This window comes from Saccopteryx bilineata, chromosome 4 (genome assembly GCF_036850765.1).
Source record: "Saccopteryx bilineata isolate mSacBil1 chromosome 4, mSacBil1_pri_phased_curated, whole genome shotgun sequence".
Lineage (NCBI taxonomy): Eukaryota > Metazoa > Chordata > Mammalia > Chiroptera > Emballonuridae > Saccopteryx > Saccopteryx bilineata.
In genome coordinates this window covers 135,077,715-135,091,413 of record NC_089493.1, presented here as the reverse complement: position 1 = coordinate 135,091,413, position 13,699 = coordinate 135,077,715, and the positions used below count along the sequence as shown (strand labels likewise).

General features: G+C 39.2%; 1 protein-coding gene across 3 annotated transcripts in view; it reads left to right on the top strand.

Moving 5' to 3' along the window:
* RAD50 (RAD50 double strand break repair protein) overlaps positions 1-13,699 on the top strand; it is a 104,593-nt gene that overhangs the window by 57,111 nt on the left and 33,783 nt on the right. For all 3 annotated transcript variants that reach the window (XM_066278396.1, XM_066278395.1, XM_066278393.1), the window contains 9 exons: positions 373-530; positions 2,708-2,883; positions 4,731-4,968; positions 7,804-7,993; positions 8,312-8,438; positions 8,882-9,075; positions 10,844-10,954; positions 11,362-11,454; positions 11,524-11,637. In XM_066278396.1, coding sequence (XP_066134493.1) covers positions 373-530; positions 2,708-2,883; positions 4,731-4,968; positions 7,804-7,993; positions 8,312-8,438; positions 8,882-9,075; positions 10,844-10,954; positions 11,362-11,454; positions 11,524-11,637 — 1,401 coding nt within the window. The remainder of the gene's footprint in view (positions 1-372; positions 531-2,707; positions 2,884-4,730; positions 4,969-7,803; positions 7,994-8,311; positions 8,439-8,881; positions 9,076-10,843; positions 10,955-11,361; positions 11,455-11,523; positions 11,638-13,699) is intronic.

Sequence of the window (13,699 nt, the reverse complement as noted above, 5' to 3'; positions counted from 1 at the left end):
GTATTTAGTCGGTGCTATCTTTTTATTTGAGGGGCTAAGTGAGCTTAATTCACTATAAAATAGACTTTCAAGCTTAAAAACTTTTCTAATTACAAAATAATATAGCAGTATATATACACAAACACATGTACATTGCTGTTAATTTTTATATCTCATACAGAAGTTTTAATTTTTATATTATCAGACTTGTTACCCTTTTATGGCTTAGAAGGGTCATCTCTACTTTAAGACTTTAAGGAATTACACATTTTCTTCTTGCATTCTTATAGTTTTATTTTTTAAGCCTAGAACTTTAATCAGTTTGAAATTAATTTTTGTTCTTGATATAATGTGGAGTTACTGAGCTTTGTTTTTAAAAGATTTTTTTTATAGGTTGACAAAGAAGAACAAATCAGAAAAATAAAATCTAGACACAGTGATGAATTAAATTCATTGTTAGGTTATTTTCCAAAAAAAAACCAGCTTGAAGACTGGCTTCATAGTAAATCAAAAGAAATTAATCAGACCAGGGACAGGATTGCCAAATTCAAGTAAGTAATAAAAATGTAACAGAAATCTCTTATCTCATGCTTTTATTTTTAATTGTTCTAAAATCATTTATTGTCACAAAATGGTATGTCTTACTAATTGACTTCGGTTCTCCTCTATTTTACGAATTAAGTAAAATGGTAACAGTGATTTGGGGGCTTCTTGTTCTTTGAAAGTTTGTAGAATTAAGTGAGAGAATTAAAATTCTTTTTTATAAAAAGTGAGACCTGAAATTCTTAAAACACGTAGGAGGAAATATAGGGGGAAAACTTTATTATATTCAAATTGGCAATCATTTCATGAATATGACTACAAAAGCAAAATAGACAGATGGTGCTACATCAAACTTCTACACAGCAAAAGAAACAGTAAACAGAGGGAAAAGGCAGCGTAGAGAATGGGAGAATATATTTGCAAACCATGTATCTAATACAGGGGTAATACTGAAAATATATCAAGAACTCCAACTGAACAATTAAAAAAAAACAAAAAAAAAGCTGGATTTTAAAAATAGGCAAAGGACTTGAATAGATACTTGTCCAAAGAAGATACAAATGGCTGATGAGCATGTGAAAAGATGCTCATCATTATGTCATCAGAGAAATGCAAATCAAAACCACTTCATTTCACACTGGTTTGGATGGCCACTATCAAAAACAGAAAATAACAAGTGTTGGTGAGTATGTTATGTTAAGAAACTGCCATCCTTTTGTACTGTCTTTGAGAATGTAAAAAAGTGCAGCTGGGCCCTGGCCGGTTGGCTCAGTGGTAGAGTGTCGGCCTGGCATGCAGGAGTCCCGTGTCCAATACCCAGCCAGGGCACACAGGAGAAGCGCCCATCTGCTTCACCCCTCCTCCTTGCCTTCCTTTCTGTCTTTCTCTTCCTCTCCCACAGCCAAGGTTCCATTGGAGCAAGGTTGGCCCAGGTACTGAGGATGGCTCTATGGCCTCTGCCTCAGGTGCTAGAATGGCTCTGGTTGCAACAGAGCAGTGCTCCAGATGGGCAGAGCATCGCCCCCTGGTGGGCATGCCGGGTGGATCCCGGTCGGGCACATGCGGGAGTCTGTCTGACTGCCTCCCCACTTCCAACTTCAGAAAAATACAAAAAAAAAAAAAAAAAGTGCAGCTGCTGTAGAAAACAATGGGAAGTATCTAGATGAAGCACGTGTGCACTCACACATTTATCTGAAACAGATTTCTCAAAATAGTACCTGTCTTATGTATGTACAGTCTGCTTTGATATAGTCTATTCTGTTGCATTTTGTTAAAATAATCCTGAGATGGGTCCTGGCCCGGTAGCTCAGTTAGACTCTAACTGTTAGAGTATCATCCCAATACACCAAGGTTGTGGATTTGATCCCTGGTCAGGGCACACACCAGAATCAACCAATGAATGAATACGTAAGTGGAACAACAAATCAATGTTTCTCTCTCCCTCTCTCTTTATTTTATTTATTTTTTTATTTTTTGTATTTTTCTGAAGCTGGAAACGGGGAGGCAGTCAGACAGACTCCCAATGCGCCTGACCAGGATCCACCTGGCACACCCACCAGGGGGCGATGCTCTGCCCATCCGGGGCGTCGCTCTGTTGCGACCAGAGCCACTCTAGCACCTAAGGCAGAGGCCATGGAGCCATCCTCAGCACCCGGGCCATCTTTGCTCCAATGGAGCCTTGGCTGCAGGAGAGGAAGAAAGAGACAGAGGAAGGAGAGAGGGAGGGGTGGAGAAGCAGATGGGCGCTTCTCCTGTGTGCCCTGGCCGGGAATCGAACCCGGGACTCCTGCCCGCCGGGCCGACGCTCTACCACTGAGCCAATCAAGATGTAAGTAAGTAAATAACAACAACAAGGAGGGGACAAAGGAAAAGTTTACAAGAAGGAAAGGAAGTAATACTGTGAAAAGGTCCAAAGGGAATTCAGAGGATGTTCTCCCCAGATGAGTGCCCAGAAACCAGGCAGAATTTCACCTACACTACACGTTTCTCTGGGATTAGGCCCATGACACTGATGGGTAGTGGGTCAGGCAGAAGTGACTATTGCCAGGACTTCTAAAAAAAGTACTTAGTCTCAGTAAATATTTGTAATATTTATTGGCAGAAAGAATTTGTCTTATATCTACCTACTCAAACTTACCAAACTCATTTTCTATGTTTTAAAATTGTATTTATTCTTATTTTATAGCAAGGAACTAGCTTCAGCTGAGCAAAATAAAAATCATATAAATAATGAGCTGAAAAGAAAGGAAGAGCAGTTGTCCAGTTATGAAGACAAGCTGTTTGATGTTTGTGGTAGCCAGGATTTTGAAAGCGATTTAGACAGGCTTAAAGAAGAAATCGAAAAATCTTCAAAACAACGAGGTAAGTTACCTTCCTAATATTATCCAGGCGCTTTCACACCTGTGCATTTTCTTTTTTTTTTTTTTTTTTTTTTGTATTTTTCTGAAGCTGGAAATGGGGAGAGACAGTCAGACAGATTCCTGCATGCGCCCGACCGGGATCCACCGGCACGCCCACCAGGGGCGACGCTCTGCCCACCAGGGGGAGATGCTCTGCCCCTCTGGGCGTCGCTCTGCCGCAACCAGAGCCACTCTAGCGCCTGGGGCAGAGGCCAAGGAGCCATCCCCAGCGCCTGGGCCATCCCTGCTCCAATGGAGCCTTGGCTGCGGGAGGGGAAGAGAGAGAGAGGAAGGAGGGGGGGGGGATGGAGAAGCAAATGGGTGCTTCTCCTATGTGCCCTGGCCGGGAATCGAACCCGGGTCCCCCGCACGCCAGGCCGACGCTCTACCGCTGACCCAACCGGCCAGGGCCACCTGTGCATTTTCACTGCCAGGTAATGAAGGACAGCTGATATAAAAGCTTGGTTCTGAAGCCAGATGGCTTAAGTTTTAGTCTTTTTTTTTTAAAAAATAAATAAATTTTTATTTTAATGGGGTGACATCAATAAATCAGGGTACATATATTCAAAGAAAACATATCCAGGTTATCTTGTCATTTAGTTCTATCATCCATCACCCAAAGAGAGATTGTCCTCCATCACCTTCTATCTAGTTTTCTTTGTGCCCCTCCCCCTCCCCGTAACCACCATACTCTTGTCCATGCCTCTTAGTCTCGTTCTTATGTCCCACCAATGTATGGAATCCTGCAGTTCTTGTTTTTTTCTGATTTACTTATTTCACTCCGTATAATGTTATCAAGATTCCACCATTTTGTTGTAAGTGATCCGATGTCATCATTTCTTTTAGCTGAATAGTATACCATGGTGTATATGTGCTCATCTTCTTTATCTAGTCTTCCATTTTTTTTTACAGTGATTAAAGCCTTTAAGCAAAGGTTTAGTCTTGGTTCTATAACTTATTTGCTGTGTGGCTTTGTGCAAATTATTGAAACCTTTCTGTACTTCAGATTCATCATCTGAGGATAATTACCTATACCCTAGGCTGTTAGGGAGGAGTAAATGAGATTATAGCTCTAAAACTCATAGAAGAGTTTCTGGCACATAACGAGCTCTAAAATTTTGTTATGCTTTTAGTGTGATAACATAAAATAATTTATACAGACCTAAATAGTTTGTAGCCAGAAATTTGAAAGTGATTTAGACAGACATAAAGAAGAAATTGAAAATAAATGAGAATTTAGAAATTTCTAATAATGTGTTTATAAAGCAAGAAAAACAATGATATATTTACAGAAGAGGATGTGACCATGTTAACAAAACTATTTTATTTTCTCCTCACTGGAAATATATTTTCTTAAAAATAGCCATGTTGGTTGTTTAAAATGTCATCCTGACATGTCAAGGTTCCAAGTTCAATCCCTGGGCAGGGCACATCAACTAACAAATACATGAATAAGTGGAGCAACAAATTGATCTTTTTTTCTCTCTCTCCCCTGTCTCCCTCTCCCTCTCTCCCTCTTCTCCCTCTCTTTCCTCTTCTCCCTCCTCCCTCTCTCCTTTTCTCCTTCTTCCCTTCCTCCCCCACCCTCTCTTCTCTCTCCCACCCTCTCTCCCTCCCCTCTCTTCTCTCTCTCTCCCTTCCCCACTCCCATACCCCCTCTCTTCTTCTCTCTCTCTCTTTTCCTACCTCCCTCCCTTTCTCCTTCCCTCTCTCCTTCCCTCCTTCTCTCTCTCCCTCTACCCTTTCTCCCTCTTCCCCCCAAATCAATTTTTTCTAATTGAAAAAATACATATATTCTTTAAAAAATAGCCGTGCTGGCAGGAGCCACAGCAGTTTACTCCCAGTTCATTACTCAGCTGTCAGATGAAAACCAGTCCTGTTGCCCCATCTGTCAGAGAGTTTTTCAGACAGAAGCGGAATTACAAGAAGTCATCAGTGACTTGCAGTCTAAGCTGCGGCTGGCTCCAGATAAACTCAAGTCAACAGAATCAGAGCTAAAGAAAAAAGAAAAGCGGCGTGATGAAATGCTGGGGCTTGTGCCCATGAGGTGAGACTAGGGACTCACCAGAACTGCACTTGTAGTGGCAGCAGCACTGAAAGGTACCAGTCCTGTGCCTGGCGCCCGGTGTGGGCTGGTGGCTTAGGAGCACAGCTTGAATGAGTAAAAGTTAAAGTGAGGATCCTGAGCCAGTGTGCCCCAGCTCCTGTTATTTATATGATAGAAAGAAATAATTATTTTGTTTCTTTTTGTTTCCTTTTTTGTTTTCTTCTAAAGATAAATTTGGTTTTTTTGTTTGTTTTTTGAGAGAGACACACAGACAGGAAAGGAGAGAATGAGAAGCATCACTCAGCACTTTTTTCGTTGTTCATTGATACTCATACGTGCCTTGACCAAGGGGCTCTAGCCGAGCCAGTGACCCCTTGCTCAGCCAGCGACCTTGGTACCATGTTGGTGATTCCATGCTTAAGCCAGCATCCTTGGTCCTCAGTGTCCCGGTTGATGCTCTATCCACTGTGCCACCACTGGTTAGGCTAAATTTGCTTCTTAATCTAGTCCCAGGGTAGAATACTTGTGTGTGTATTTTTGTGTGTGTATTTATTTAATTCCTCAGACTTGGCTTGAGGGCAAAAGTTTGGACTAATTTAGAACTGTTTTCTGATATGTAATTTTCTAAACTCAGCAAAAGAATTAAAATCCTGAAAAGCTCTCCCAAGACATGAATTTTAAATTGTATTACATCTTTCCCACTTTCTAAAGGAATGAATCTGAGATGATTTTTATTGTTTATTTTTCCCTTGGTTGTACAAGAAATTCAGGTGATGGTCAAAGCAAATCAGACAGTATGTGATGCTTGCCTTGGTGTCTTGCAGAACAGAGCACAGAGCTGGTCACAGACACTGCCAAGACATAACCCTCAAGGAGTTGATGTCCCAAGAAAGGAGAAAAGCTTTCAGAATCAGATGTTTAGAAAGCTGGGCTTAGTAAAGTACATAATTAGTTCAAATACATTATTTAGGGAGAACTAAAGAAGCCAGTGGAAGAGTGAGAAAAGGATTTTGAGAACAAAGTAGGAAGGGGAATGTAAACCATAGGAAAGGTGCCTCAACTCAGTTAAGAAAAGGAAAGGGGAGAGGGAAATGAGGGCAGTATGTGTAAAGGATCGGAGAGTGTGCGTCATGCTGCAATGGCAATGTTATCTAGAGTTTGGGGAGTTATTTGTAGGGATTGATTCCCATACATTGGGAAGATAGGACTGTGGTGTGTTCAGGTATAGTTATATCTCAGATGATGAGGAGCCATTCTGAAGGATCTCATCAACATTGTGTTTTTAGGAAAATTAATCTTAATTAGAGTAGATAAATTTAATTAGATTAGATAAATTTAATTAGATGAGATAGATTAATTTTAATTAGATTTAATTAATGTGTTGAACAGATGAGAATAAAACTGTGGAAGCAGAAAAACCAAGAGGGTCTGTAGTCCTAAAAAACCGAAGAAGAGTTTCAGGAAAAGGTCTATGAAGATGTGCTTTGTGGTGGCTAGCCTCTAAGAGGGCCCCCAGTGATCCCTGCCTCCTGGCATACACAGTCTCTGTGTAGTCTACCCTCATGTTCCAGGATTGGTTTCTGTAACTGATAAAATTTGACAGAAGCAATAGCATGTCCCTGCCAGGATTAGGTAATATAGGCACTAAAGCCTCCTGCTCTCCCTTTTTTATTTCTGGGGTCTGGGGGAAGCCAGCTGTGATGTTGTAACCAGCCCTGTGGACAGACCCACTTAGTGAGGACCAGAGGCTTTTAAACAACCACGTGAGTTAGTGGACCATTTGGAAGCAGATTCTCTAGCAGTCAGGCGTTGAGATGACTGCAGCCCTGGCCATTAGCTCGACTGCAGCTTCGACAAGAAACCCAAGTCAGGAGTACCCAGATAGCTGCACCTGATTCTCATATCTATGAGAAATGAGTGCGTTGTTTTTAGCTGCTAAGTTTTGGCCTATTTTGTTATGCAGCAGTAGATAATGAATACAATAATCAAGGATGAAAGCAGATTATTACAAGCTACAGGGAGAATGTGAGGAGACAAAAACAGTACTTTGCAAATGAAAAGGTAGAGAAATAACTCAGTATCTTGAAAAGAAAAAGGTCAAATAAAAGATAAAGAAGTTGGTAGGAAGTGCCTGACCAGTGGTGGCACAGTAGATAGAATGTCAGCCTGGGACACTAACGTCCCAGGTTTGAAACCCCAAGGTCACTGGCTCACCAGCTTGAGCATGGGGTTTCCACTTGAGCATGGGATCATAGACATAATCCCATGGTCTCTGGATTGAGCCCAAAGGTTGCTGGCTCAGCAGCCTTTCCATGAGTGTCCTTTTTCTGTTTTAGGATCCAACCTGGGATCCCACACTGCAACACTGCATCTAGTTATTTCTCCTTAGGCTCCTGCAGTCTGTAACAGTTCTTCAGTCTTTGACTTTCATGATCTTGACACTTTTAATGAGCGTGATCAGTTAACTTCTTTGTAGAATATCTCTGTTTGGCAAACAGTACAGTAATAATTATTACAAACAAGTCTACCAATGGATACTAAAATCAGTAGGCAGAAGTTTGAGGAGAAACAGGATATTTCCATAGTCTCAATCTGTATCTCTCCTAAGATATTTATTAATTACAAAAAGAAAATAATAACTTTACAGTGGATGGATCTGGCTGACAACATCTTAACCAAGTGAATACTGGAGTTAACATCTCCAGTAATAAGAAATACTGACATGTATCCACTGATATGATGCCCTGAGAAGAATATAATATCACTTCAATGATATTATTGCCAAAAATACAAAACATTAGATAACTTATTTTTAATTGTTTGTTTTCTGTTAAGGCAAAGCATAATTGATTTGAAAGAGAAGGAAATACCAGAATTAAGAAACAAACTGCAAAATGTCAATAGAGACATACAGCGCCTAAAGAGTGACACAGAAGAACAGGAAACACTCTTGGGTACAATCATGCCTGAAGAAGAAAGTGCTAAAGTGTCTCTGACAGATGTTACAATTATGGAGAGATTTCAGGTATGTTTATTGTAGTTTGAGGCAGAATAAAACTTGTTTTGCTGTGGTTTGCATGTAAAGTGTGAGAGTGTTAACAGTAGCTGGTATTCAAATACACACCCTGTTTAAAGTTCCCCATCCTGATTATTCATAAATTATGAAAAATAGGTAGTAGTCCTGTTTGTTTTCATGTTTAGTCTGCTTCCTTTGCTTGCAGCATTAAAATTATTAAAAATTAACTTCATTTTCATCCTATTAAACTTTGTTCAAATTATATCTGAAAGCAGTTGTAAATTGCAGTAAGTTTCCTAAAGGAAATAACTTTGTTTTATTCTTAAGATGGAACTTAAAGATGTTGAAAGAAAAATTGCACAACAGGCAGCTAAGCTACAAGGAGTAGACTTGGATAGAACTGTTCAACAAGTAAACCAGGAAAAACAAGAAAAACAACACAAATTAGATACAGGTAATATAGTCTATTTCCTCATATACCCATTAAAGACGTCAGTATCCCCAGCTTAGACTTTTTACCATAAATCTCACACCTGTTATGTGGATAAGGAACTCTTTCTTCTCACAATATATTCATTTTTTTTCTCAAAAGTATCATCTCTCCTCTGTTTCCTTGCTTTGCATGACAGATTTTAAATGATGAATACTGATGAGCTGTGCTATTTTTCAATCATACCTCCCCCATGAGCTTCACCTCTGAGTGGCCAGGAGGAGACAAAAAGCTGGTTTGGGGGGCAAGGGGGTAGACAGGTTCTAGTAGCACTTTTGTTGCAGTGGATGGGACCCATAGAAACTTGTCTTTGTGAAATCCATAGACCTGTAAAACTAGAAGGGTGCTGGACATAGCATTTTCTGTACTCTGACATTAATCACTGTGCCCATAATGTTGTTGTGCAGTTTCCAGTAAGATTGAATTGAATCGTAAGCTTATACAGGACCAGCAGGAACAGATTCAACACCTAAGAAGTAAAACACATGAACTTAAATCAGAGAAACTTCAGATATCCACTAATTTACAATGTCGTCAGCAACTGGAGGAGCAGACTGTGGAATTATCCACTGAAGTTCAGTCCTTATACAGAGAGATAAAGGTAAGAACATTTGTACCTGTTCTTTGTTTTTTTTTGTTTAACTCTTCTGAAGTGAGAAGTGGGGAGGCAGAGAGACAGACTCCCACATGCGCCTGACAGGAATTCACCCAGCATACCCACCAGGGAGTGGTGCTCTGCCCATCTGGGCCCTTGCTCCGTTGCAACTGGAGCCATTCTAGTGCCTGAGGTGGAGGCCATGGAGCCATCCTCAGTGCCCAGGCCAACCTTGCTCCAATGGAGCCTTGGCTGTGGGAGGGGAAGAGAGAAATAGAGAAAAAGGAAAGGGGGAGGGGTGGAGAAGCAGATGGGTGCTTCTCCTGTGTGCCCTGACCAGGAATTGAACCTGGGACATCCACATGCTGGGCCAACGCTCTACTGCTGAGCCAACCAGCCCGGGCCTGTACATGGTTGGTTTTTTAATTAGTTCAAATGTATGGAATGTTTTTTATTGGTATCATGGCTAGAATTATGGTTGTAAGGATAAAATGAAAATGGTATTATAATAATTCTTTGTGTGGCTCCTTGGTGACAGAATGTGTACTAATAGTAAAGATTTCTGGGATAGGATTTTTTGGTCATAATAAGGAAGAACTGGCTGCCAAGTTGATTTAGTAGTAACTGTCCCTTTATTGGTCAGGTGGTGGCTAGCTGACTGTGTAAGGATTCCTCCATAAGAGGATTGTCTTATTTACAGACTCTATGTCTATGGCAGACACTGCCTTAGTTGCAGCACTTTTTCTGTTTGATTTCAGATGTAGTTTTGGAATCCATACCCAGATAGCAAACAGGCACTGAGCTGCCACATGGAATGGAACCCATTTGGAATCCCTCGTCTAGATTAATCAAATCTAAGGCCCAACCAATTAAGTTTTTGAATAGGTTTTCATAATTATACACATTCAGAAAGTACTAAATATATTACTGAATCTATAGGTACTATGTTACTTAAGTATTTTTGGATTAAAAACTCTCAGAGGCTTTAAGTATGATATAAAATAATACTACCTTTGGGCTTGAGCCAGCAACCTTAGGGTCACGTCTATGATCCCACGCTCAAGCCTGCGACTCCTCACTCAGGCCGGATGAGCCTGCACTCAAGCCGGCGACCTCAGGGTTTTGAACCTAGGTCCTCAGCGCCCCCAGGCAATGCTCTGTCCACTTTACCACCGCCTAGCTTTCTTAGTCATCTTGGAAATGAGGACCCAGGAGAGCCAGACTTCTGATTAGCAAATTAGTTTGTTACTTGAAACCCCATTTCCTTCCAAAGTGGTATGCACATGTCAGTGATATCAATGTGTACAGTACACTTTTCTTTTTCCTGTAAAAAATCTACCCAGTCTTAGTAAACTAAGCTTAAAGACAGAAGTGTCCTTTATAATCCTATTCCTATCTGTAAAAGACCTGGAGTAAATGAACTTTCCTATTCTTTGGTCACAAAGAGCTCACATGGGCCCTTGCAGACTTTTAAAAACTTATACCTGAAGCCACACGTTCAAATAATTGGGAGAGAGACTCTGAAGCTGGATGGGATTTGAATCACGGCTCCTTTGTTTACTGGCTGTTCTGTCACTGGACAAATCATTTCTGTACCTGTCTACTTATCTGAAATATGGGATGAAAATAATGCTACCTTCCCCATAGGGTTGCTAGAAGAGGCAAATGAGTTGATTTTTAAGGCCTGATACATGGGAAAGGGCTTTTATGTTAAGTCTGATGCCTGAAATAAGATAACAGAATGTATGTAAGACTTTGTTTTTTATATTTTTAGGATGCTAAAGAGCAGATAAGCCCTTTGGAAACAACAATGGAGAAGTTTCAGCAGGAAAAAGAAGAATTAATCTACAGAAAAAATACAAGCAACAAAATAACACAGGATAAAGTAAGATTTAATTTATGTGTTTACTTACCACATATAAATATTAAACATTATGTTCAGAGCACCATGTTGGACACTGTTATTTCACATGAAATTAAAAGCATGATAAAATAAGTAGTATTTTCAGATTTGTGAAATTCTTGTTAGAATAAGAATTAAACTTAAATCACTTTGTTTTCTTGATCTATAATAAAAGTTGAGAATTGAGACTATTTAATCCAGTTCCATAGGTGATGAAGGGAATTATCTGAGATAATATAATTTGCTGGTGATGGAAACTGGAACCCAAGGCAGCATTTCACTGTGCTCTCCAAATAAGTTTTTGTTACCTTAATATAATTCTTTGGAAATAAATGTTCTTAAATGCCCTGATTCTCAACCAGTGTGTATTTAATAATATTTTTCCACAGATGAATGATATCAAAGAGAAGGTTAAAAATATTTATGGTTTTGTGAAAAACATTGAGAATTATATTCAAGATGGGAAAGACGACTATAAGAAGGTAATTTAAAACTTAAAACTTGTTTATATTTTTTCATTTCTTATGCTTAAAGAATTTTCTTTCTTGTAGCAAAAAGAAACTGAACTTAATAAAGTAATAGCTCAACTAAGTGAAAGCGAGAATCACAAAGAAAAGATAAACAAGGAAATGGAAATCATGAGAAAAGATATTGATACACAGAAGGTAGGTCTTTTTTTTTGCTCATAGCTTCTGGTATCGCTTATACCAATAACATTCTTTATTTTTTACTTCTATTTTCAATATGTCCAGTAAGTAGAAATGCAAATAGTAGAGAATATCAATTCCAATAACATTATTTTATTTCCTTTTATTCATTTTTATTTTCAATAAAAGTTCCACTTGATAAAAACTTAAAATCCTAAAATTAGAACTCTCCCTCCCTTTCCGTGAATTCCCAATCTCACTCCTAGGTCATTACCATTAATAGCCTTTTGTTCTTAAAGGAGTTTCTTACTCATGTACCAGCAGACAGATAACGTGTATATGTGTATGCATTTACTTTTTACAGATGTGATTATACCACTCATTCTGCACCTTGCTTTTTTCATTTAATGTAATTTAATCTTATATATAAACTCATTTCACAGATTGGTAATATTCCTTTTAGTGATTATAAAATATTTCATTTTGTAGTATATATGTATTATAATTTACTTGATTACTTTTTTCTTTTTGCAAACTGTGGCAGTAAACATCCTATATACATCTGTATTTTTTCTTATTCTTGCTTTTTTTTCCCCCCGAAGTTAGAAGCAGGGAGGCAGTCAGACAGACTTCCGCATGCTCCTGACCAGGATCCACCTGGCATACCCACCAGGGGGTGATGCTCTGCCCATCTGGGGCGTTGCTCCATTGAGGCCGGAGCCATTCTAGGGTCTGAGGCTTAGACCATGGAGCCGTCCTCAGCACCCAGCCCAACTTTGCTCCAATGGAGCCTTGGAACCTTCACATTGTCCCAAAGCTATAAAGAGAGAGATAGAGAGGAAGGAGAGGGGGAAGGGTGGAGAAGCAGATGGGCACTTCTCCTGTGTGGCCTGGCTGGGAATCGAACCCGGGACTTCCACATGCTGGGCCGACACTTTACTGCTGAGCCAACTGGCCAGGGCCTTATTCTAGCATATTTTTACATAGGATAAATTACACAAAATTGATTGAGGTATAACAATATATTTTTTAAAGTCTGTAAGTAAAATACCTATATATTAGATAATCTTTTAGATAATTCCTATATCATTAATTTTCTCTGTTAAAGAAGTTTATTTCCACAATATAATTAAAATCACATAGAAAAACTATCTTCAACATGCCTTTTGCAAGCATGACCGTTCATCTACCTTTAAAAACTACACTTGATCCTTGAACAATGCAGAGGTTAGGAGTAACCACTCCCCGCAACCTTGCACAGTTGAAATTTCATGTATAACTTCTGATTTCCCCAAGACTTAGTTGTTCCTTGTATCTATGGAAGATTGGTTCCAGGACAGCCTATGGATACCAAAATTTGAGGATGCTGAAGTTCCCTATATAAGATGGCTAGTTCAGTGCATACAGGTGATGTTCTGCACCCTCAGATTCCCAACCATGGGTCAAAAACAGTACAGGTATTCAAGTGTTTTTGGAAAAAAATTCATGTATAACTAACTGGACATGCACAGTTCAAACCTGTGTTGTGCAAGGGTCAATTGTACACAATTTTTTTGTTCCTGCTGCTTTAAACAAAATTTGCTATTTGAATGCTTTAATCACTTAGATATAAGTAGTGGTTAAAAATCTCTTTGAACTATATGATTTCACACATAGGTGGGATACAAAACTGAGACTCAGGGACATAGATAAAAGTGAAGTGGTTACTGGGGGAGAGGAGTAAAGAGGGACAAATATAAACTAACAGAAAATGATTTGACTTTGGGTGATGGACACATATGCAGTCAACAGTTCAAATGTGATAGAAATGTTTACCTGAAACCTGTGTACTCTTATTGATCAATATCACCCCATTAAATTTAATTTTAAACAAAAAAAATCTCTTTGAAGATTAGCTGTATCAGCTTTTTTCAGGGTCTCTGACTATAGTGCCAGGAATTTCAAGTATAGGAATGTCAGTCAAAGAAATTAAATCTGCCATGTAATATATGCTGACCAACTACATAAACTTATGATGCATATATAACAAAATACTAAGTTATCTTTTATGAAGGTAACCTATTTTAAATCACAGTCTATA